Source organism: Geotrypetes seraphini, chromosome 13 (genome assembly GCF_902459505.1).
Source record: "Geotrypetes seraphini chromosome 13, aGeoSer1.1, whole genome shotgun sequence".
Taxonomy (NCBI): Eukaryota; Metazoa; Chordata; class Amphibia; order Gymnophiona; family Dermophiidae; genus Geotrypetes; species Geotrypetes seraphini.
This window is the reverse complement of record NC_047096.1, coordinates 56902945-56927358: the sequence shown is the minus strand read 5'-3', so window position 1 is coordinate 56927358 and position 24414 is coordinate 56902945. Positions and strand designations below refer to the sequence as shown.

At 44.2% G+C, this 24414-nt stretch overlaps 1 protein-coding gene across 4 annotated transcripts in view; it reads right to left on the bottom strand.

The window, feature by feature from the left end:
• RAMP2 (receptor activity modifying protein 2) overlaps nt 1-24414 on the bottom strand; it is an 88025-nt gene that overhangs the window by 10881 nt on the left and 52730 nt on the right. For all 4 annotated transcript variants that reach the window (XM_033917503.1, XM_033917505.1, XM_033917504.1 and 1 more), the window contains exons 2-3: nt 6136-6270; nt 3313-3415 (exon numbers count right to left, since the gene is read on the bottom strand). In XM_033917503.1, coding sequence (XP_033773394.1) covers nt 3313-3415; nt 6136-6270 — 238 coding nt within the window. The remainder of the gene's footprint in view (nt 1-3312; nt 3416-6135; nt 6271-24414) is intronic.

Here is a 24414-nt window from a genome sequence, read left to right as displayed (position 1 = left end):
CCGGCATCTCTCCCTCTTTCCCCACCACCCGAGTCCACCATCTCTCCCTTTCTTTTCCCAATTACCCTCCTATCCAGTATCTCTATCCCTCCTCCACACCATCCCTTTTGTCCAATTTCTCTCCCTTTCTGTTCCTTCCCTCTCTAAATCCCATGGTCCATCATCTCTCTCCCTCTCCTCTATTTTCAGATCCATTATTTCTTCCTCCCCCCCTAAGTTTGGCATATGCACGTCTCTTTGAACACCCCCTTCTCTCCGTGTACTTCTAAACCAGGGTCCCCCCCAAAGGCCTGTCCCCCCTTGAAGGCCTGCACCCCCCTTGAAGGCCTGTCCCACCTCCTTAAAGGCCTGCCCCCCCTTGTAGGCCTGTCCCCCCCTTGAAGGCCTGCCTGCCTGTCCCCCCCTTGAAGGCCTTGTCCCCCCTTGAAGGTCTGCACCCCCCCGAAGGCCTGCCCCCCCCCAAGGCCTGTCCCCCCCTTGAAGGCCTGCACCCCCCCAAAGGCCTGCACCCCCCCCAAGGCCTGTTCCCCCCCTTGAAGGCCTGTCCCACCCCCTTGTAGGCCTGTCCCACCCCCTTGTAGGCCTGTCCCCCCCCTTGAAGGCCTGCCTGCCCCCCCTTGAAGGCCTGTCCCTCCCCCTTGAAGGTCTGCACACACCCCCAAAGGCCTGTCCCCCCCCTTGAAGGCCTTCCTGCCTGTCTGTCACCCCCCCCCCTCCTCCTTGAAAGCCTGCCTGCCTGCCCGCCCCACCCCGAAAGACCGCTCGCCCCCTGGCCTCCCCGCACCACTATGAAGCAGCACTACCTATGCTCCCGGCCTTGCCGTTCAGTCCCCCCCCCACCCCCGAAGGACCGCTCGCCCCACTGACCTTCCTGCACCACCTATGAAGCAGCCGCAGCAGGATCCCGACGTCAGCGATCTCTGCGCTGCTTAGGCGCTGCTTCCTGCGCCGCGTTCCCGCCCCTCCTCTGACGTCAGAGGAGGGGCGGGACCGCGGCGCAGGAAGCAGCGCCCAAGCAGCTCAGGTTTCGCTGAAATTGCGATCCTGCTGCGGGCTGCTTCACAGGTGGTGCAGGAAGGTCAGTGGGGCGAGCGGTCCTTCGGGGGTGGTGGGGGGGGAATGAACGGCAAGGCCGGGAACACCCCCTCATGGCTGGCACCCGGGGCGGACCGCCCCCCCCCCCCCCCCCCTTAGTACGCCACTGGGTGTAGGACCTTGAAAGATCTATGGGATGTGGGAGCCGGAGTGTTTCCTACATTTGCTCAGATCCAGGTTAAGTGGGCACTGCCTTCAAATCATTTTTGGGCGTTCCTTCAGGCCCGTCATTATTACACCTCTTTACAACAAAAATGGGGGGAGACCTGGCTCTGTGGTCCGTTGGACACTCAATTTTTCCAAGTGTCCCCTGACATGAATACACTCTCTACCTGGTACAGGGTATTGAATGGTGCCTCTCCTTTGGGTCCTGTGGATAATGTAGCTTCTATTTGGCGGGGAGAACCGAATATCTAATGCGATCAGAAAGCATTTTTAGATCCGTTTGATAATGTTCATTCCATGAGAGGCTCCACAGGCCATAAGGAGATGCAATTTATGATTCTGCATCGGGCCTATGTTTCGAGGGTGCAGGGGGCCCGCATGGAATTGTGAGAGGGGGGAGTCTTGCTCTAAATGTAACCGAGCTCCAGGTACCCTTATTCATCATTTCCTGGAATGCCCCACAACTAAACTTTGGTTGAAGGTTCTCCCTTTCTTGGAGATCTAATGCAATGCGCTATTCCATGGGACTTTGCTATGTTACTGTTAGGAGACCAGCGGGCCTTGATGAAGGCGGGGTTCTCCCTCCTGAAACGGAAGGTGATCTGCATGGCTGTCTTGGTAGTCAAAAAGCTATTTACTGTACTGCAATATTGGGTATCGAATCGGGTTTCCTCTTTTTTTCACTGAGTTAACTGAATTGCTGAAGTGGCACGGTTTGAGATTCAGAGGACACCCAAGGAGGGGAGGATCGAAAATAAATGCTATGTGGCTCTTTGGAAGAACTTCCTGGCACTCTGCCCTAGTGACCAGCATCAGCAAACTTAGCCCTTTCTGATCTCTTTCGCGGGCCTGGGGGGGGGGGCCTTCTTGCAGTGGATAGATGGGTGAGTGTGAGCTTAGGGTAGTATGAATGGGTGGTGGATGATGTGACTTGGATGGTATGTATGTAGATTGTGTTGTTGGCAGGAGGAGGTGTGGGGTCTATTACAAAAATTGACGATGGTGACAGGACTGTGGTTGACTATAATTAGATTTTGTTTGTATTAGGCGATTCTTGCTTTAAGCCGGTCCCTTTATGTACAGTGGAATTTATAACTGTATTAATGGTTGATTGTACAGTCTGTGTTGCCAATGCTAATAAATATAATTTGAGAAAAAAAAAATAAGAGCTTGGGTGGGTCCAGGGTGGAACTTGTACTCAGTTGATATTTGTTAGACTTCCCTGCTGGCACGCCCTACTGGCATTTCAAGGCCTGTCTGCAGGGCCTCTGTGCATGCGTGGATGTCAACATGATGTCATCACGGTGACGTCCGCACACTTCTGGGTGCCTTGAGCCGTGGCCACTACCTTTAGTGTACCCCGGCTCGAGAAAGTTTGAGAGATACTGGCTTACGGGATGTGCCTCTCGCAGCGAGAGGCACGTCCTGTAAGCAATCAGCCAGCGCCTCTCCTCCTCGCCACACTTCTATCCTCCAGCACCCCCTCCCACCTGCATACTAATAGCAGGCTCTGCGCATGCGCAGATGTTGACGTGATGACATCACACATGCTTGTGACATCGTCATGTTGACATCCAAACATTTCCAAATGCCCTCCAGCCACGGCACTGAGTTTACTGTGCCGTGGCTTCAGAAAGTTTGCAGGACCCTGCTTTAGGAGTTAAGAGACTAATTTTGTCTCCGCTATGGGTGCCAAATTATCAGGGTATGGATTTTCCTTTGAAAGGATGTGGAGTCTCACAAACTTGACTTAGCTCGCCTTCTTACCTCACAGATCTCAAGAGGTCATAGTGCATTACAGACTAAATAAGTGACTACACCCCAGGTTGAAGGCATCCTTGTAACAGCAGATGCCCGTCTCTATCGGCAGTTTCTCTAAGCCCTCGCTGTGTGCCGCTGAGAGAGGCAAGACTGTGAGCAAGTTGGATCTATGGCCTAACCTACTTGTCAAAGTGAAACTTTGGTCTTTGTGGAGAAAGCAATTGACAAACTATACAGTCGGTGCCTAAACAGAGAAGTTTAATCACCTTAATACCATCACACCAGTCCTACCTGCTTATCATTTCCCAGTTACACAAGTCTCTACTTGCTATATGGTTCATTAGCTGGCTGAAACCATTCCAACAGTTCACTACTTGCGAGCTGTACCAGTTTTCTGAGGAGAGATAAATGGGAGAGAGAAAGGTTAAACTTAATACTAGTAGTATTCATCTTCATCTGTCAAATTTGTTGGGTTTTTTTTAAATCTCTTTATTGAGCAGAAGGCGAACATCATACAAAAGAGCACTCAGCAGCAATATACAAATACGCAAACAGCAAACCTGCATACAAACAAGGCAAACAGGATTGAGTGCAAAACAGAAACATATAACAATATACCAAATGCCCAGTAACAAATTTTTCAATGTTTTCCCCCCACCATCCCCAACCCAACCCAACCCAAAACCAATCCCCCTTCCCTCGAGCAGATAACACCAAGAAAAAGATGCACATACATGCACAGAAAAGTGCACAGGAATGGTGAGTGTGTGAGCTACACTTGTATCAAAAACAAAAGACAAGATATGCAAAGAAACAAAGAAAGAAAAAGGAATAATAATAAGAAAAATTAAAAAAGAGCGAAAAGGAGAAGAAAAAGAGAATGAAAAAGGAAGAGGAGCCCCCCAAAAAGTAAATGTACCCCGGCCCCTACTAGGAGTTAAGCAGCAGACTTCTCATCCTATGAGGCAAGGCGGCCCAGTACACTTCCCAAATATCCTGAAACCGATCCCAGCCTCGAGGCACCCTACCCGAAACCGCTCTAAGTTCTAGCAGAGCCAGTTCAAAAATAAACTGTTTCCATTGACCCACCAATGGAGTAGCAGCCACCCACCAGTACACCAAAATTGCCCGTTTAGCAAACAATAAAGCCTTAAACACAAAAAGACAATGCCCCACAGACAGACCCCCCCCCCCAAAGTACTGGCAACATAAAAAAGAGCTAGCTGCAGGGAACAGACAGGTAAGGAAGACACAAGATAAGTCCACACCTAGATAAGTCCACACCTGAGTCCAGAAAAATTGCACCTGAGGGCAAGCCCAGAACATATGCCCCAACGTTGCACCAGAATGGGCCATACTTGGGGCAGGCAAATCCTGCTCAAATTTGTTTTTAAGACATCGGTGATATTTTTAGGCTTAAGAAACTATTTAGCAGCCTTCCAAAATGTTACTCAAAGGTTTGGCATGGAATGCTCAAAATGAGGTGTGGGGTTCAAACACACAAAACTAGTCCATAATACCCAAAGAGTTGAGATCAGGTTTGCTCCGAGAGCCTTGGAACAAATTCAACGCTGCCCCAGAATCCTTTAGTACTGAAGTGCTACTATACATCCAGGATAGATTCAAGAATGGATGCCAAAGGTTAGGTGCGCTAAACAAGTATTCTATAACAGCAAATTTGGGTACTGAAGCCATCATGGAATACTAGTGCAAGTGGGTATTTGAGCGCATAACATTAGGCATGAGCATTTATGGCATGTCAAATGCTGATGTAAATACTCGTACACAAGTACATTCAGTTCCATGTGTTACTTACAGTATTCTATAAACGTAATGCATAAGTGCCTGACCTGCCCATGCCACTCTCATGTTAATGCCCTCTTTGCAGAAACAACTATAGAATGTAGATGCTAGATTTAAATGGAACCAATCAGAAAGTTATAAAGGTAATTAGCATCTCTATTAGCAAGTAATTAGCTCTTAAAAATATAGTCTACAAGATCTTTAGAGGGGAATCTACCAATAACAATACAAAATAATAGTATAAACTAAATATTACCATAGCCTAACATGTAACTAGCAATCTTAGGGGACCTTAGTGTACATTTTCCAACTCCTGTAGCAACTTAACAAAGCAATCACCAATATTAAGATGCAGGCAGCAGTCTAGCAGCAAGATGGGGGCTATCCAGTCTTTTACACTGAGTGTCACATGTTTGATTATCTTCCAGTTGGTGAGAGGTCATATGTGTGTACTTGGTGCAAAGAGCTTCTAGCACTCAGGGAACAGATCGGATCTCATGAGGCTAGAGTAGCAGACTTGGAACAGCTGAGGGAGACAGAGAAGTACATAGAGAAGATCTACAAAGAAGTTGTAGAGAAGTCCCACCTTCAGTCTGGCAGCCAATGCCACCTTGGAGGTCTTCTTAAAGGAGAGCATCACCCTGGTGATGACTGGCTTTGACTTCCCAGTCCAGACAGATCATTTGTTTAGGAAACTTTTCGTAAAATGAACTGTAATTTATATTTTACTTTTGTAATTTTTATCAGTGTTATCCCACTCTCAATCTGTTTACAGGGATAAAGTGGGTTATAAATGTCTAACATAACAGAATATACGTAACATTCCAGGCCCTGGAGAGAAGGTAGCTTCAGTCCTTATGAACTGGTGACACTTAGTGGCCGGCTTACAGCCTACAATTGCAGGGTTCTGGAAGGAAACCCTGGTGCATAGCCCAAAGGCAAGGACTGTTATGCCGAAGGCCTGGCTTTGACTTCTCATCCCAGGCAGGTCATGCCATGCCCTGGACAGGAGAAAGCCTCCATCCTCATACACTGGTGACACCTAGGGCCCACAATTGCAGGATTATTGGTACATGGCTCATAGCCAAAGACTGTCACAACAAGAACTAAGTCTAGTGGGTTGGGAGCGGGATAGAACCTAAGGGAAATCATCATTGCAAATGAAGACTCCTAACTCCAGGCCTTAGCACCTAGTTCCAACTGAGCTGGCATCGCAAGGAAGCAGGAGATAACAGAAGGGATGCAGACTAACATAACAAGATCTCATGTGAGTTGTTGCACAGCATCTAGTTCTTCATTATGCCCACTTACCTATGTCCTCTTTAGTACGGTTGAGTAGAGAGGTGGCCTGGTATGCAGAAACATAAGGCTGTCCTTTCTCTCCAGAGTCATTAACTGGATTTATCAGCTCAGCTGTCACAAAATACGAATCCTTCTTAAGAACCGCTGCACAGAGAGAACAAATAAAACTACCTCAAATCAAGGACTTAAGTCACATCAGTTGAGTCCAATATAAAATAATGTTTAAACAGATGACCTCAGACCTTACAGGCTTTTTGCACTTATTTTGGGGAGAGGAGATTGGCAAGTTATGCCCCATCATACATCTCTCTCAATTATAAGGAGATAGAACCTTCCACCCTCCCTGTCCTAGACTCGTCGTATTATGTAATAAAACATTTCACTCCTATAGAAATATAGTTTTGGGGGTGCAGACAAAACCTTCATTCTTCCATACAGTGAATGAGACTGCTGGAACAAGAGTTTCCAGAACCAGACAAGCCTTCAGCCACATCCACCCCTCAAGGCTATCCTTCTCTTCCCTGTTATTCAGTATTTCCCCTACCTTTCCCTCCCCCAAAGTGTCCAGGAGTAGGCAGAGAAAGAGGACAAGGCCAGCATCTCCCCTTCCTTAACCCTGTCTTGCATCCAGTATTTCCCCTTCTTCACAGCAGGTCCCTCTGCTGCTGCCACTGTGGCTCTGCCTCATCCTGCACCCAAAGCTAGAAGGGAATTGAGCACTGCTTGGGGCTTTTCAGCAAACGCTGCTGCTTCCTCCCCCCCCTCCCAAAAGAAAATCTGAGTCAGAGATGGGTAGGATGCAGCAGCATTCAGTGCCCTTGCAGCTTTGGGTTGAGAAGAGGTAGGGTGCAGGTAGGAGCAGTGGCAGGTGAGCTCAACAGAGTGGAGGAAAAGAGGGGAGAGATGCAATGCTGCTCTCTTCTGCACCAGAGTTATACTAACTCCCCACAAATTCTGAAACTCTGGGAATTCCTAATCCTGTCCTAGGGACCTCGCAGCCAGTTGGGTTTTCAGGATACACGTGAGAAGTGACTTCTTGTATTACAGACCCACTATATGTAAATTATTACAGATCTCCTGACAAAGTGATTGGGGGGGGGAGGCAAAGGCACTTTTGCCTTCATGGGTCTCCCTCAGTTGCGTTTAATTTGAAATTCTATAACTCAGACACCAGTAGGTGCCCTACCAGCACCTAAAGGGGGAAACACCATTTGAAATGCTACTTCAATAAAATTTCAAGGTGCCTAAACAAACAGCACCAGAATTGCACCTCCGGAGGCACCTACTGGCATCTAACGCTACTTAGGTGTGGAAAATTCATGTCAAAAATAGACCCTGGAAAAGTAGGCCTTGAAAACCCTGGCCTACATTTCTGGCGCCTACCTTTCCAGGAGGTATAATTCTCTAAACAGCACCACAGTACAATTCTTTTAAGGCAGCCACTGACAACAGCACCATTTAGATAATCCAGGCCTTTATTTAGGGTTACTAGATTTTCCTTTGGGAAAATCCGGACCCATGGCCACACCCCCAGGACCACCCAGTTCTGCCTCCAGCCCCGCCCCAGACGGCATCCGCACATGCACGGGCATGTCGTCACTGCATTGCATTTGCACTGATGCCTCTTCCCAATGTGATTATGTTGGGAAGCTTTTCAAAACCCAAAGTGATAGGTTTTGAAAAGCCATCTGGACCCCCGGACATGTCCTCAAAAGGAAATCTGGACATCTGGTAACCCTACCTTTATTTCTTTTTATGTATTTGTTCTATTTAGTGTGTATATTTTCAAGGCTGAAAGGCCAGACATGAAAATAAATAACTTTTACTTCATTTTTATTCTTTCTGACTTAAAAAAAAATATTTTTTTTTTTTTGTGGACCCTAGATATTCTGGGTCAGATTCAGAAAATGGCACCCAAAGTTAGATGCCCCAAAAGTCCCACACTAAACTAGTATTTAACACATGGCACTCACCCTTTGCAGAATATTAGCTTAGCATGGAGCTCATGACTAAATAGTGCTGGATTTACACTTACTGCAACCCAGTGTAAACCAGCACCCAACTTATCAATGCAGATATGACATTATTTTATAGCATTGCACTTAACTTCTGGGAGCACTCCCCCCCCCCCCCCCCCACACACACACACCGATCCACCCATACTCCTTCCATAACTATACTCCTTTTGGATTGCTCGTAAAAGCTGGGTCACTTTTTTATATGGCATACACACAGAAAAGCTTTATGAAGATGCCCACTGGATACATTAACAGACACAAAAAGGAGTTGAATTAGCAAAAGAACATAATATAAGCAGTGCCTCTGCTGGGTCAGACCAGAGTTCCATCATGCCCAGCAGTCCGCTCATGCGGCAGCCCATCAGGTCCAGGACCTGTATAATACTCCTCTATCTATACCCTTCTATCCCCTTTTCCTTCAGGAAATTGTCTAATCCCTTCATGAACCCCAATACCGTACTTTGTCCTATCACACCCTCTGGAAGTGCATTCCAGGTATCCACCACCTTTTGGGTAAAGAAGAACTTCCTAGCATTGGTTCTGAATCTGTCCCCTCTTAACTTTTCTGAATGCCCTCTCGTTCTTGCAGTTTTCGAAAGTTTGAAGAATCTGTCTCCCTCCACTTTCTCTACGCCCTTCATGATCTTGTAAGTCTCTATCATGTCCCCTCTAAGTCTCTGATTTTCCAGGGAAAAGAGCCCCAGTTTCTCTAATCTTTCAGGATATGAAAGGTTTTCCATACCTTTTATCAATCGTGTTGCTCTTTTCTAAACCCTCTCGAGTATCGTCATATCCTTCTTAAGGTACGGCGACCAATATTGGGCGCAGTACTCCAGATGCGGGCGCACCATCACCCGATACAACGGCAGGACAACTTCTTTCATTCTGGTTGTAATACCTTTCTTGATAGTACCTAGCATTCTATTCGCCTTCTTAGAGGCCACTGTGCACTGTGCCGACAGCTTCATTGTCTTGTCCACTATTACCCCCAAGTCCTTTTCTTGGGTACTTTCACCCATTACCAGCCCTCCCATCGTATAGCTGTACCTCGGTTTTCTGTTTCCTACATGAGGGACTTTACATTTCTCTACATTAAACTTCATCTGCCATCTTTTCACCCACTCTCCTAGTTTGTTCAGGTCCCTTTGTAAGTCTTCACAGTCCTCTTTTGTCCGAACTCCATTAAATAGTTAGGTGTTGTCGGCAAATTTTATTACTTCGCACTTCGTCCCTGTTTCTAGATTGTTTATAAATACATTGAACAGCAACAGTATGAGTACCGACCCCTGCAGAATACCACTCGTGACCCTCCTCCAGTCAGAGTAGTGGCCCTTCACTCCTACCCTTTGCTTTCTGCCCGCCAACCAATTTTTGATCCATCTATGTACGTCTCCTTCCACCCCATGGTTCTTCAGTTTCCGTAGTAGGCGTTCATGGGGTACCTTGTCAAAGGTTTTTTGGAAATCTAAGTACATGATGTCTATGGAGTATCCTTTGTCCATCCGTTTGTTTATTCCTTTGAAGAAGTGCAATAAGTTCGTTAGGCATGATCTTCCCTTGCATTTTCAAATCAGGGCTTTTCAGTGTTGCCATTTTGGCGGTGCCATTTCAGCACTTCCAAAATGGCGCAGAACTTAAGGCCGCAATAATTTTGGGTGGCTAGAAATCTGGATACAGCGCAGGCAAAGGTTCTCTACTTCTCCTTCCTCCCAGTTCCCCCCCCCCCACCCTCAGCCCCAGCACCAGCACCAACCTCTGGTATTCATCAGGAGCAGGACTGCGATGGCTCTTTGCAGCCAGGATCCTTGGGCAGAAGGGAGATATGATCTGCCTCAGGTGGTGCCTATGAGGGAGGACAGAACAGGCTGCCTGAAGAACCATTCTTCTTCGCAGGCACCACCTCCCTTCTGCTCAAGGACCTTCAGCTGCAGCGATAAGGCACAGTCCTGGTCAGTGCTGAGAGGGAAGGGGAGGAGGGGGGACTTGAAAACCTGACTAGGCCAGGGCAAGGGTTCTCAACCCAGTCTTCAAGACACGCCTAGCAAATCATATTTTCAGAATATCCACAATGAATATGCATGAAATAAACATGAATGCGCTGCCTCTGTTGTATACAAATCTGTCTCATGCATGTTCACTGTGGATTTCTAAGGACCGGGTTGAGAACTTCTGCCCTTCTACAGTATTTGAAAAGGGTAGGAATTAAAGATTTGGGTTGCTCTTGGATTTCTATTTCAGTCTTGGTAACTTGGTAGCTCTGCCGTAACAGAATGTGGCATGGTCTCTATCAGGACGTCCTAAATGGTCCCCAGGACAGGCTCAGGGAGGCCTGGTCTTACTGAATGAGAGGAAGAGGCAACATTGACCTGCTGGAACAGTTTAATCTGGGGACTGTGTGGGACGGTGGTTAAAGCTACAGCCTCAGCAGCACCCTGAGTTGTGGGTTCAAAGCCACGCTGCTCCTTGTGATCCTAGGTAAGTCACTTAAGAACGTAAGAATAGCCTTACTGGGTCAGACCAATGGTCCATCAAGCCCAGTAGCCCGTTCTCAAGGTGGCCAATCCAGGTCACTAGTACCTGGCCTAAACTCAAGGTGTAGCAATATTCCATGCTACCGATACAGGGCAAGCAGTGGCTTCCTCCACGTCTTTCTCAATAACAGACTATGGACTTTTCCTCCAGGAACTTAAGAACATAAGAAATGCCTTCACTGGATCAGACCAAGGTCCATCTAGTCCGGCGATCCGCACAAGCGGCGGCCCATTTAGGTACTCCTTTATGGAGACCTGAAATTGCCGTATCCCTCAATATGATTTGCAAGAAGGTGTGCATCCAACTTGCGCTTGAAACCCAGAACAGTAGTCTCCGCCACAACATCCACCGGCAGAGAATTCCAAGCGCCCACAACTCGCTGTGTGAAATAAAACTTTCTGACATTTATCCTGAACCTGCTGCCACTCAGTTTCAGGCTGTGACCTCTTGTCCTTGTCACATCTGAAAATGTTAGTAATGCTGCTTCTTGGTCTATTTTATCAAATCCTTTTAATATTTTAAAAGTCTCTATCAAATCCCCTCTCAATCTTCTCTTCTTGAGTGTAAACAGTCCCAGTTTCCTGAGGCGTTCTTTGTAGCTCAAAGTTTCCATTCCTTTGACAAGTTTCGTGGCTCGCCTCTGCACCCTCTCCATCAGAGTTATGTCCTTCTTGAGGTAAGGAGACCAGTGTTGGACACAGTATTCCAAATGCGGTCTAACCATTGCTCTATAAAGCGGCATTATGACATCTTCCGATCTACTCGTGATCCCCTTCTTAATCATGCCCAACATCCTGTTTGCTTTCTTCGTCGCCGCCGCCGCACATTTCACCGATGGCTTTAGGGTTCTATCAATCAGAACCCCCAAATCCCTTTCCTGATCGCATTTTGCCAATGTCACCCCCAACATTCTATACTCGTGTTCTTTGTTCTTCTTTCCCAGATGCATCACTTTGCATTTATTTATGTTAAAATTCATCTGCCACTTAGTCGCCCACGCCTCCAGCTGTCTCAGATCCTTCTGGAGATCCTCGCAGTCCCTTTGAGAGCCAACCGCCCGACATAGTTTTGTATCATCGGCGAACTTTATTATATTGCATGTTATTTCCTCTTCCAGGTCGTTTATAAAAATATTGAACAAGATAGGCCCAAGAACCGAGCCCTGGGGCACGCCGCTAGTCACTTTCACCCAGTCCTCTGCATTCTGTTCTCCAGCCATTTACCGATCCATCTGTGCACTTCCCCTCCTATTCCATGTCTTAGTAGTTTCTTCAAATCTTTCTTCAAACCAGCTACGCTATCTGCTCTTACCACATCCTATGGCAACATGTTCCAGAGCTTAACTATTCTGAGTGAAAAAATATTTCCCCCCTTTGCCCCATATACTTTACATAGATTATGAGTCCACTAGGAAAGAAAGAGAAAAATGCTTGAAGTACCTGAATAAATTCATATAAACAGTTTTGAGCTCCCCTGGGAGAAAGGTATAGAAAACTGAATAAATAGTGTGAAAAGTTTCAGCCTCTAATAGCCAGAGCTGGTATTATGATGCCATAATGCCTCATTCCACCAATGCCTAAGAGGCAACCTCATCAGTGATGTCACAATAGCTTGATTGTCCTATACTTGGCTCACTTCTACTACATTTTGATTTCTAGAGAGGTGCAGTGGTTAAAGCTACAGCCTCAGCACCCTGAGGTTGTGGGTTCAAACCCACACTGCTCCTTGGGACCCTGAGCAAGTCACTTAATCCCCCCATTCCCTCAGGTACATTAGATTGTGAGCTCACGGGACAGGGAAGAATGATTGAATACCTCAATAAATTCATGTAAACGGTTCTGAGCTTCCCTGAGAGAACGGTATAGAAAATTGAATAAATAAATAATTCTGCAGCTACTGGCAAGTACCACTGTTTGTTCCCATCATATTGTAGGACCAAACACAGTATTAGTTAAAAGGATTAGGCCCTCATCCCTTCCCTGAGAGACATAACTGTTTCATTCTCCTTTCTTAGCCTCCAGAACAGGGCTGGGAACCAGAGCCGGCCAAGCACAAATTTTGCTGACTTAATAAAACTCTGACTTGGCTTTCGAAGGGACTTATTTTTTTAATTTCCCAATAATAAAAAGCTTTTGCCAAGCATGCTACATTGTACACTTTACAGACTGACTTGACTTACGGAGCATCTCCTGGAACTGCATGAACTTTTTTTTTTTTTTTTTTAAGGACCCCCTAATGCTCTTTGCAATAACCCTGTGCTGCATCACCAGTTCATGTAGCTCTGCTAGTCCCACTTTTGCTTCTTTGCATGCCAGGAGTTGTGGTTCTGTGCTTTTGTTCAGGAAACCGAAACTACATCTTCAAGCATGCAGGCCAAAAATCAACAGGAATGAATCAGCCTCTTTGGGATGAACTGGATCCCATATGAGGGTTTCCAGCTCTCTCAATATTTTTTAGTCCAGCTTTTCTTTCTACCACAGCCATCAGCATGTTAGAGAAACTATCTTTTCAGTTAGTGCCCCAAAGTTATGGAATTCTTTATCAATATCTCTTCGATCACTAACCTCGGTCGATAGGTTTAAATTGGATTTGAAAACTTTTCTCTTCTCCAATACATATTAAATTTGGCGTTACTGACTACGCCAATGGTATTATGCAAAATACAAAATACCCAATGTATTCCCCTTAACTCTTTCTTTCAGAATTTGTAGCTCTTTTTAACTTTGGACGACTTGCAAGATGGACATAAACGGACTTAGACGTCCCTTTCGATTATGCCCCTCCACATGAACAAAGGGAAAAAGGGGGGTGAAAACAAAAGAAAAGGAAAAGCTAGAGAGAAAAAAAATGAAAAGAAAAAAGGGGAGAAGTCTTAAAGAAACGGATGAAAATCAAGTTCTAAATTAAGTCCATGAGGGATTACTGTATCAAATTGAAAAATACATTTTTGTTCCTCCTTGCAAAGTATATTATTCAAATCACCTCCTCTGCTACTACTGTTAATAACTTTAAGTACAAAAAACTTAATGTCCTCTATGGTGTGCCCTTCCTTAACCCAATGTTCCACTAATGGTGCTGTCTGTATATTTTGATTTATGCTTTTCACTAAAAATGTAATTCTATCCCCCCTTACCTCTTCTCTTCTATATATAAGTTCATGTAAACCTTTTTTTTTTTGCTTCTCTTCCTATATTTTAAGTTCTTGTAAACCGTGCCGAGCTCCACATCCGTGGAGATGATGCAGTATATATTACATTACATTACATTAGGGATTTCTATTCCACCATTACCTTGCAGTTCAAGGTGGATTAGAAAAGAATTATCCAAGATGTATTACAACAAGAACTTACAAAAAAAAAAAATTGGTCATTTTCAAAAAGAGTAAGAAATGGGTAAGGTTATTTGTTTGGGGTAGTTGGCTTTAGTGAGAGGTGGAGTTCGAGACTTGCGGTATTATTTCTTTTTTCAGAGTTTTCTTGAAGAGTATGGTCTTTATTTCTTTTATAAAAGTCTTGTAGTTGAGGGATCCTGTCAGTAGATTGGCGATTTGGTTGTCTAGTTTGGCTGCTTGAGTGGCCAGGAGGCCATCATATAGTTTTTTCCGTTTTACCTCCTTAATTGGGGGGTAATAATAATAATAATAACTTTATTCTTGTACACCGCATTACCATAGAAGTTCTATGCGGTTAACAGAAGAAGAGACTGTACATTTACAGCGATGTTACAATTTCGTTAAGGTTAGATTTACAATTTTGGACGATACAAATTTGGTCAGGTTACCTTTACATTTTTTGACAATAAATATACTGTGAAGTTATTTTGTGAAGTTATTTTAGCAGCTAGGTTATATGTTCAGAACGGTTACAATTGCTATAGTTAGATACAGCAGCGTTACAGATTGCAGTGTTGCATGAGGTGGTAAGGGTTTAGGGGGAGAGGTCAGGAGGGGAGGGGGGAGGAGGGAGGGTTGATCAGAGGAATTTGTCAAAGAGGTAGGTTTTGGTTAACTTCTGGAATGTTTGATAGTGGGGGGAATTGGAGATGAGGGTAGAGAGGCATTTGTTCCATTTGCCCGCTTGGAATGCTAGAGATCAGTCGAGGAATTTTTTGTAGAGGCAGCCCTTCATGGAGGGGAAGGAGAACAGGTAGGTGTTTCGTGTGCGAGAGGGGCGTGCAATTTCAAGGTGTTCGGATAGGTAGATTGGTGAGGAGCCTGCTAAGGTTTTGAAGCAGAGGCAGGCGAATTTAAAGGTGATTCTTGCCTCCACCGGCAGCCAGTGGAGTTTAGCATAATAGGGGCTGACGTGGTCATATTTTTTGAGGCCGAAGATGAGGTAGACGGCGGCATTTTGTACTATTCTTAGGCGTTTGATGGCGTTTTTGTAGGCTCCTAGATATATGATATTACAGTAGTCCAATGTGCTTAAGATTAATGATTGGACCAGTAAGCGGAAGGAGAGGTGGTCGAAGTGGTGTTTAAAAGTGCGGAGTTTCCAGAGGGTACAGAAGCATTTTTTGACCTGGGCATTGGTATGGTCTTCTAATGTTAAGCATCTATCTAGGATGACTCCGAGTATTTTTATGGAGGGGTTGATAGGATAATCTAGGCCGTTTAGTTTTATGGAGGTGTTTGTTATTTTGTGGGAAGGGCTTGCTAGGAAGATTTTGGTTTTTTCGGTGTTCAATTTTAATTTAAATTGTGAGGTCCATTGTTCTAATTTGGTGAGGATGGAGGATGTGAGTTGTTCCGTCTGTAGGGTGAGTGAAGTTAAGGGGATGATGATGGTGATGTCATCAGCGTAGATGAATGATTTAAGGTTTAAATCAGCTAGTGTACGTGCTAGAGGTGCCAAGTAGATGTTAAAGAGGGAGGGGGAGAGTGGGGAGCCTTGTGGGACTCCACAGGAATTACGCCATTGATGGGAGAAGATTCCATTGCTGTGGACTTGATAGGTATGAGAATGGGGTGTGAGTTTTCCTATGTCTGGTTGCGGTGTTGTGGATGAGGCGGTTGTTCAGGTAGTTTGGACTGTCTCCATATAAAGTCTTAAATAGTAGGCAGTAGAATTTAAATTGTATTCTTGCTGGGATCAGAAGCCAGTACGATTGAAGATATGCTTCTGTAATGTGATCATGTTTCTTTAATGAGTAGATGAGTCTTAGTGCTGTGATTTGGATAGTTTGTAGTTGTTTTGTTATGGTTGTAGGACATGGGAGGTAGAGGATATTACAGTAGTCAAGTAGGCCTAGTATTAAGGACTGAACTATGAGCTGGAATTGAGTTTTCTCGAAGAATTTCCGAACTTGTCTTAAGTTTCTCATGACTAAGAATGACTTTTGTATTGTTTTATTGATTTGCGGTTGCATGGTGCAGCATCTGTCGATAGTTATTCCTATCAGTTTTAGAGTGGTTTGTATGGGGTAGTTGATTGCGTTGATTTCAATGTTGGTTATGGTTGGTATTTTGTTGTTTTCTAGGAGGATGAATTTCGTTTTATCTGGGTTCAATTTCAGTTTGTGATCTTTCATCCAGGTTGCTATTGATTTTGGTGTTTGGTATATTGTGTTCGTCATGGAGAGTTCAGGTTGATCGAAGGGTATGAGAATGGTAATGTCATCGGCATAGCTGTAGGAGGTTATGCCTTGTTTGTCCAGGTGAGAGCTGAGGGAGGCTGTATAGAGATTGAAGAGTCGGGGATAGAGGGGATCCTTGGGGAACTCCGCAGGGGTTTGAGCAAGGTTCAGATTTTTGTTTGTCTGATTTTACTCTATAGGTTCTTGATTTAAGGAATCCTTCAAACCATGTGTATACTTTATCTGTGATACCTATTGTATCCAGGATTTGTAGTAGAATGTTATGGTCCACCAAGTCAAATGCAGCGGTAAGGTCTAGTTGTATGAGCATCATTTTTTTTCCTGTGCTGAGATGTTGTCTGGCTGTGTCCAAGAGAGATCCTAGTAGTGTTTCCGTGCTGAAGTTGTTTCTGAAGCCGGATTGTGTGGAATGGAGTATGTTATGGTTTTCTAGGTAATTGGAGAGGAATTTGGCAATTAGTCCTTCTATTATCTTGACGTAGAGTGGAATAGAGGCAATGGGTCTGTAGTTGTCTGTTTGGTCTATCGGTCCTTTGGGGTCTTTGAGGATCGGGGTGATGATGATTTCACTGAAGTTGGTAGGGTAGTGGCCGTTTATTAGCGAGATTTGTATCCAGTTTAGAAGAAGAGTGCGGAATTTTGTGCTGGATGTTTTTAGGAGATATGGTGGACAGTTGTTGAGGTCACAGGATGCATGGCTGTATTTTTTGTAGTATTTGTTGAATCTGGCCATTGTATGTTGGGGAATTGAGACCATATTCTATCTGCTGCAGTAGAATCTCTATCTATGGGGAGAATTGTGAATTCGTTAGGATGGGTAGAGGTGTCATTGAGGGTAGCTCTTGCATTGGTAATTTTATTTTGGAAGTGTTCTGCTAATAGAGTGGCTGAGGTGGGGTAGTATTGTTAGTGGTCAGGTAGGGTTTGGTGTCGGTTAGGGTTTTTAGAATTTGGAATAGTTTTTTTGGTGTCTTGGGTTTCAGTGCCTATTAGGTTGGTGTAGTGTGCTTTTCTCTTGTCCTTTAATTGTGATTTGTATTGTTTGTTGATTTTTTTCCAGGCGGATTTTGTATGATCCGAGTTCGACTTTCTCCATTTTCTCTCTAGTCTACATTGTCTTTTGAGTTGTAGCAGTTCGGAGTCGAACCATTTATCTGATCTCCTGCTGGGTCTGGATTTGGTTTGCAGTGGGGCTAAATCATCAAGGGTGTTGGAGCAAAGTCTTTCCCAATGTAAGATGAAGTCCTCGGGGTTGTTTTCTAGAATAGTTTCATCTATTTTAGACCAGAATATGGAGGGTTTCGATGTGTTTGCGTGAGGTGTATGTTACTTTATTGAGTTTTGTTATAGTTTTTTTGTTGTTTTTGGTCCAGTTGATGTTGAAAGTGTAGATGTAGTGGTCTGACCAGATGGATCTGGACCATGTTCCATTAGATGTATGAATTTCTGTTAAGGATGGTTGGTGGGTCATGAAGGCTGCAATATCAAATCGGTGGCCTTTTTCATGAGTTGTTTGTGGATTTAGCATTTGGAAGGATAAGGCTTTGAGAAATGAGAGAAAGTTGTCTACTTGTTTGGATGATTGATCATCTAGGTGTAGATTTAGGTCTCCTAGGAGTAGGTTGTAGGTTGCTATTAGTGAGTTTTGGTATATGAAGTCTTCCACTTCGGTTCTTGCTAAAGACCAGTTTCCCGGCGCTACGTAGCAGAGCATGCAGTTTAGTGAGTCTTTTAGTGTGGTGCTTGAAAGTTGGCAAGCTAAAAGGTCCATGTATGGGTTAGATGTTTTCTCAATTATATTAAGGGTTAGATCTTGTTTGATTAAGATTGCTAGGCCTCCGCCTCTTTTTTTTTCTCTGCAGACCACTGTAATTTTGTATCCTTGTGGACAGACTTCAGTTATTCTGGGGTCTGAGTCAGAGGTTAGCCAGGTTTCTGTGAGGAAAAGACAGTCCAGGTTTTCTTGTGTTATCCAGGTTTTTATAAGCTCTGTTTTTGGACCTAGCGCTCTGATATTTAAGTAGGCGCATTTGAGTGTGGATATCTCTGTGTGATAGTTGTGGGTTGTGTTTGGATATATAAGTGATTTGCCGGTGTGGTTTAGTCTTAGTGTGATTTGGTCTTCTTCCCCATGCTGTGGTAATGGAGTGTAGAGTGTTAGATTGTAGGTTTGAGTTTCTGACACTTGATGTTCTCCTATTTTGGAAGAGAGATTTATTTATATCTGTAGCGGGTGTAGGGAGGAGGTTATTTGCTGCTATCTTCCTGCTGTTTAAAAGAAGGATTAACAGTATGAAGTGCTGGGCTCGTGAGGTTAGCTTCATTTTGGGGTTTTTGTTTGTTTGTTTGTTTGGTGGTTGGTGGTTGGTGAAAGGTGGTAGAAGGGTCTTTGGTGGTTTGGCTGCTGTTTTTCGGTTGGTTTTACGTTTGGTAGTGTTGTGGGGGTGGATCGCTTCTTGGTCGCTTCACAAAGGTGCTATGAGCGTCTTAGACAGCGTGCTGTTAGGCGCTGAATCTTTTATTGGTTCAGCGTAGTCCCGTCGGGTGGGGAGGAGGGGCGAAGTGCGCTCCCACACTGGCAAGCCTCCCTGCCTGCTCCTGGGTCCAGCGATGTCGGCCAAAGTGAGATTCAAAACTTAAACTTAAGGTTTAGTTTAGTTTAGTTTAGTATGCAGCTACGATGTACAATCAGGCGGGTCTTGACTAACCGTTTTGTTTTTCCTATATACAAAAGATTGCAGGGACATAAAATGACATAGTTTTAAAATTTTTTTAACATTATGTTAAAATAAATGTTATTTCTTTCTAAGTTGTAACTCGCTTAGTAAAAATTAAATTAAGTGACTCATCAAATTAAAATAAAACTTGAAACTTGATAGATCACCTGAGCAGTATTGCAATCTCTGAACTATGTCTAAGGATAAAAACTTTCCTAGTTTTAGGATGTACAAATTCTGAGATCTCTAAACAATGTCTGCAGACAGTACATCTACCGCATTTGCGATGGCCCCGAGGGGGTCAAAGTATTAACTTCTAGAGTTGGCAACAAAGATGGAACTAGATGTTCCTTCAAGTTCTTTTGTCTGGAGTATGCTTATCTCTAAAACAAGTATGTCCTTCCAGAATGTGCCAATACTGTCTAATAATCTTCTGAATGTCATGCCAATACTGTCTAATAATCTTCTGAATGTCATTTGCCAAATGCGAAAATTTCAATGTACAAACAATGTCTGGTGGTGCTTTTGGTGCTCGTGATGTAAGCAAATCTTCCCGATGATATGTATTTTCTTTCTTAAAACCCTCTTTTATACATTTATCTGGGTAACCCCTATTTTTGAATCTCTCGTGGAGAGTGATAGACTGCCGTGTATAGTCTTCATTGTCAGAGCAAATCTTCAACCTTAAAAACTGAGAAAAGGGTACATTTTTCTTTAAAGATTGATTATGAAAACTTTCATAATGAAGGAAAGCATTTCTGTGTTGGTTTCCTTTACAAAGAAATAGTGAATCCATGGTCTCCTTTCTTAATCATCAAATCTAAAAAGGAAATTGAAAGGGAATCATGTTGCATTTGAAACTTGAGATTAGAATCACGTGTGTTTAACCAGACCAGAAATGCCTCCAAGGTATCAATATCACCCTTCCACAACATAAAAATGTCATCTATATATCTTCTATAGAATTGGACATTCTCTTTAAAAGGGTGATCTTGTAGATAAATAGATTCAAAATTAGCAACATACAAATTGGCAATATTGGGTGCCATCGTGGCACCCATGGCAGTACCCTTGATCTGTTGATATATTTGATCTTGGAACATAAAATAATTCTTGGTGAGTGCTATAGTGCTATGGTGAGCACCAAACGGTTAGTGATCCTACGGGATGTATTTCTATTCCTAATTGTGTTCTCTATAACAATGAGAGCTTCTAATTGAGGAATATTAGTGTACAATGATACTATATCTAATGTGACAAGACGGATGTTGGATAGGTCACCTTTATAGTCATTTAGCAAATTAATAAAATGTGACGAATCTCTTACATAAGACTGCATCTGAGGGATATATGGTCTTAAAAAAAAATCCACAAATATAGAGAGGGGTTCCAACACCAAACTGTTACCAGAGACTATAGGCCTCCCAGATAGCTTAAGCATGGATTTATGAATTTTTGGGAATGACAGGTGTCTTCGTAATAAGAAAATCTCTCTCTTTATCAGTCAAATATCCTGCTGCAAAAGCAAATATGACCACGTCAGAAATTTCTGTTTGAAGAGTCTCTGTGGGATCAGTATCTAAGCTCTGAGTTGGGCACCATTTATTAAATAGCTCATTGGATTTACATAAACTGAAACCTGGTGTAAATCCTGGCATATACATATGTTAGGTGTGGATCCCCTGAATTCTTTCATACTGCATGCATCTTTAGTAAATGCCCCTGGCCCGCCCATGCCCCCTTATCAGTTGCACACAAGGATCTGTACATGCAACCTCATAGAACTTGCTTAGTAAGATGCGCATGCAAATCCTAACTGGAGCCTAAAATTTGCCTGCAAACTGGGCGTGCACTCAAATTTATGTGTGCAATTTTTAATATAGAATCTGGGGGGAAGATGTGTAAGACAAAGGCAACATGTGATAAATAAGTAGGCTTACAGATTGAGGGCAAATTATATGTACAGTTGAATAAAAGTAGGTGAAATTTTTCTAGGGTGGACACAAGGAAAAATTTCCTAATTAGGAGGAGGGTTCTAAGTTTCCAAGGTTATTTCAGATTTGTTATTCCACCTTTCATGGGATATGTCTAAGCAGCTTATAATTCTAGAGAGGAGAAGGGTGTGATAGTCAAGACATGACCAGGAGGAGAAAGGAGTAGAACTACAATCTTCGATAGGAAAGAAGGGAGGGATAAAAAAAAGAATTAGCAAGCCTTTGCCTGAGACGATTCAGGATAGGGAAAACTGAACTTGGAATGGGACAATTCAGTGTGGCCAGTTCAGCAGAGCCCCATCATCATCATTGCGGCCATTTCATTTAAGCAAGATATGGGTCGGCTGCATGACCGTTTCAGCGCTGGGTCGGTTGCTGTGACTGTTCAAGCATTTAAGAGACAGAGCAAGCATTTTTGCTGGAATTTTTATTGCAATTAAATGCTTTCCAACTCACTGAAGCAACCTGTTGGTTGCTGTGACTGTTTCACTCCTTTCGTGTTAAATGAAGGCATCAATGGGGAGGGTAAAGATGTCAATTGTGTCTCAGCCAAGCCCCATCCCTCAGTCATGAGTGCCTGATCTCATTGGGATGACATAGACCTCAGCATCATTGCATTCAATCCACTCAGCGATTTTATAGGAGTTAGGTGAGCAGAGCCCCAAACCCCCAGTCATCGGATATATTAGACTCCAGTAAATGGATGTATGAGAAAGATATGGGGGGATGGTCTAAGGAAAAGGAAATTGGTTGCTATGTCTGTCTGTTGACAAATTTCGCTCCTTTATGTGTTAATGATGGCTTCAGTGGGGAAGGTAAAGGTGCTGTAAAATATGTCTCACCCCAGTCATGAGTAGCTGATCAATCTAGTTACTGGATGTATGGGGGGAATTGAGTGGGGGCAGAGCGTCCCCCAGTCAGTCATCAGATGTACTAGACTCCGTTTCTCAACACCTGGCACTCTAAACAAGAGGTACCGGTAAATGGACCAACAGCAGACTTAAGGGGCCCCTGCTGAAATGGTCACAATCAAACAGCCACAATGAAATAGGCTGCTTTGAAACAGCAGCATTGAAAAAGTTGTGCTGAAAGGGCCACGATCATGCTGGAGTGGCCTACACCCAACTAAACTAACCTTACTTAACATCTGGAGATCTGTCCCAGATCTGCTCTTCTTGGTAAAACAAAAGGTTCAGTATGCACACTTCATCACTGTGCCATTTTTAACTGGGACGCTTTCAGGTGCCACCCCTCCCTCCCCCCGGTGACTTGTGACCCTGGAGTCTAATGTCCACAAAGCTTTTTTTTTATTATTGGTTTGGCTTGTGTATAATAACTTCCATATTATAATGTGTCCTCTGATAACATCAGAAGCTGGACTACTGTAATTACTTCCATACTGCAAGCTGCATTTCGTAACTTGTGGGGTTCCTGTTAAACCCTCCCTGGTGGGGCTCATCTATCTGTGCTGTATGTATGAGAAGGAAACACATAAATCCTTAATGAAACCCCTGAGTTCAGCAGCCCTGGAGCTCCCTGTCCTTTCTGCAAACTCTTTTGAAACTTAAGTAGAAAAACAAACAGTTTCTACTTCGGTAGAGCTCAGGGCTCAGGAGCCCAAGCCAAATTGTGCTGATGCAGGGGATTAGCTATGCTTTAAAGTCACTCTCTCAACATCTGCAAAGGATTTGAAGTTTGGTTGGCTGGAGGGACGCCACATGACATTATAAATTGTCGGGTCAGTGGCTTCTAGTTAGATAAATGCTGCTCACCAGGACCATACCAAAATAAGAGATCCTACCTTCACATGGTAGACACAAGAAAAACAGAAAAGGTGACCTGTGATGCTCAATTTCTTTCTTATGATTAGGACTCTATGCCGACAAGGATCCCCCACTGCTCCAGCCTGCACTGCGCTTGCACAGGCCGACCGCGAGTACCTCGCGTCTGGAGCACTTTTCCTCCTGCAAAGTGCTCATTGCTCCACACGTGACCTAACTGAAAGAAAGTGCCAGTTAGATGAAAAATACAGTAAAATACAGCACTGCCTCAGGATTTATTTATTTTTTACAGAACAGACTCCACTGGCTCTCCAAGTTCGGGGAGAGTCCCCATAGACTGGAAAACAGCTAACGTCGTTCCACTGCACAAAAAGGGTTGCAGGGCAGAGGCTGCAAATTACAGACCGGTGAGTCTCACATCAATAGTATGCAAACTCATGGAAACACTAATCAAACGTAAATTAGACGCAATCTTGGATGAGGAGAATCTACGGGATCCCAGTCAACACGGATTCATCAAGGGTAGGTCCTGCTAATCCAATCTCATCAGCTTCTTTGACTGGGTAACAAAACAGTTAGACTTGGGAGAATCTGTGGACGTTGTATACCTAGACTTCAGCAAAGCTTTCAGTAGTGTCCCGCATCGCAGGCTGTTGAGCAAGATGAAATCAATGGGGCTGGGAGAAAACTAACTACATGGGTCAATGACTGGCATACTTCAGAGGGTGGTAGTTAACGGTACCCTCTCTAAAACATCGGAGGTGACCAGTGGAGTACCGCAGGGCTCAGTCTTGGGCCCGCTCCTTTTCAACATATTCATAGGTGACTTAACTCAGGGGCTTCAAGGTAAGGTAACGTTATTCGCTGACGACGCCAAACTATGCAATATAGTGAGAAATGGCAATTTACCCGATAGTATGACACAGGACCTACATTTGTTGGAGCTTTGGTCCTCGACCTGGCAGCTGGGCTTCAACGCTAAGAAATGCAAGATCATGCATCTCGGCAGCAGAAATCCGTACAGATCTTACACCCTGAATGGTGAGACCTTAGCTAGAACTTCAACAGAACGAGACTTGCGAGTGATCATCAGCGCAGACATGAAAACTGCTGATCATGTGGAGAAGGTTTCATCTAAGGCAAGACAATTGTTAGGTTGCATCCGCAGGAGTTTCGTCAGCCGGAAGCCTGAAGTCATAATGCCATTATACAGAACCATGGTGAAGCCTCATTTGGAATACTGTGTGCAATTCTGGAGGCCACACTACCGAAAAGATGTGCTGAGAGTAGAGTTGGTGCAACGGATGGCCACCAGGATGGTCACGGGGCTCAAAGATCTATCGTACGAGGAAAGGCTGAAAAATTTGCGGCTGTACTCACTCGAGGAACGTAGGGAGAGAGGAGACATGATCGAGACGTTAAGTATATTACCGGCCGTTTCGAGATGGAAGAAGAGATTCTCTTTCTCAAAGGACCCTCAGCCACAAAAGGGAATCCGCTCAAACTCAGGGGCGGGAAATTTCATGGCGACACCAGGAAATATTTCTTCACCAAGAGAGTGGTTGATCCTTGGAACGAGCTCCCAGTGCAGGTGATCGAGGCAAACAGTGTGCAAGAATTTAAGAGCAAATGGGATGCCCAGTGGGATCCC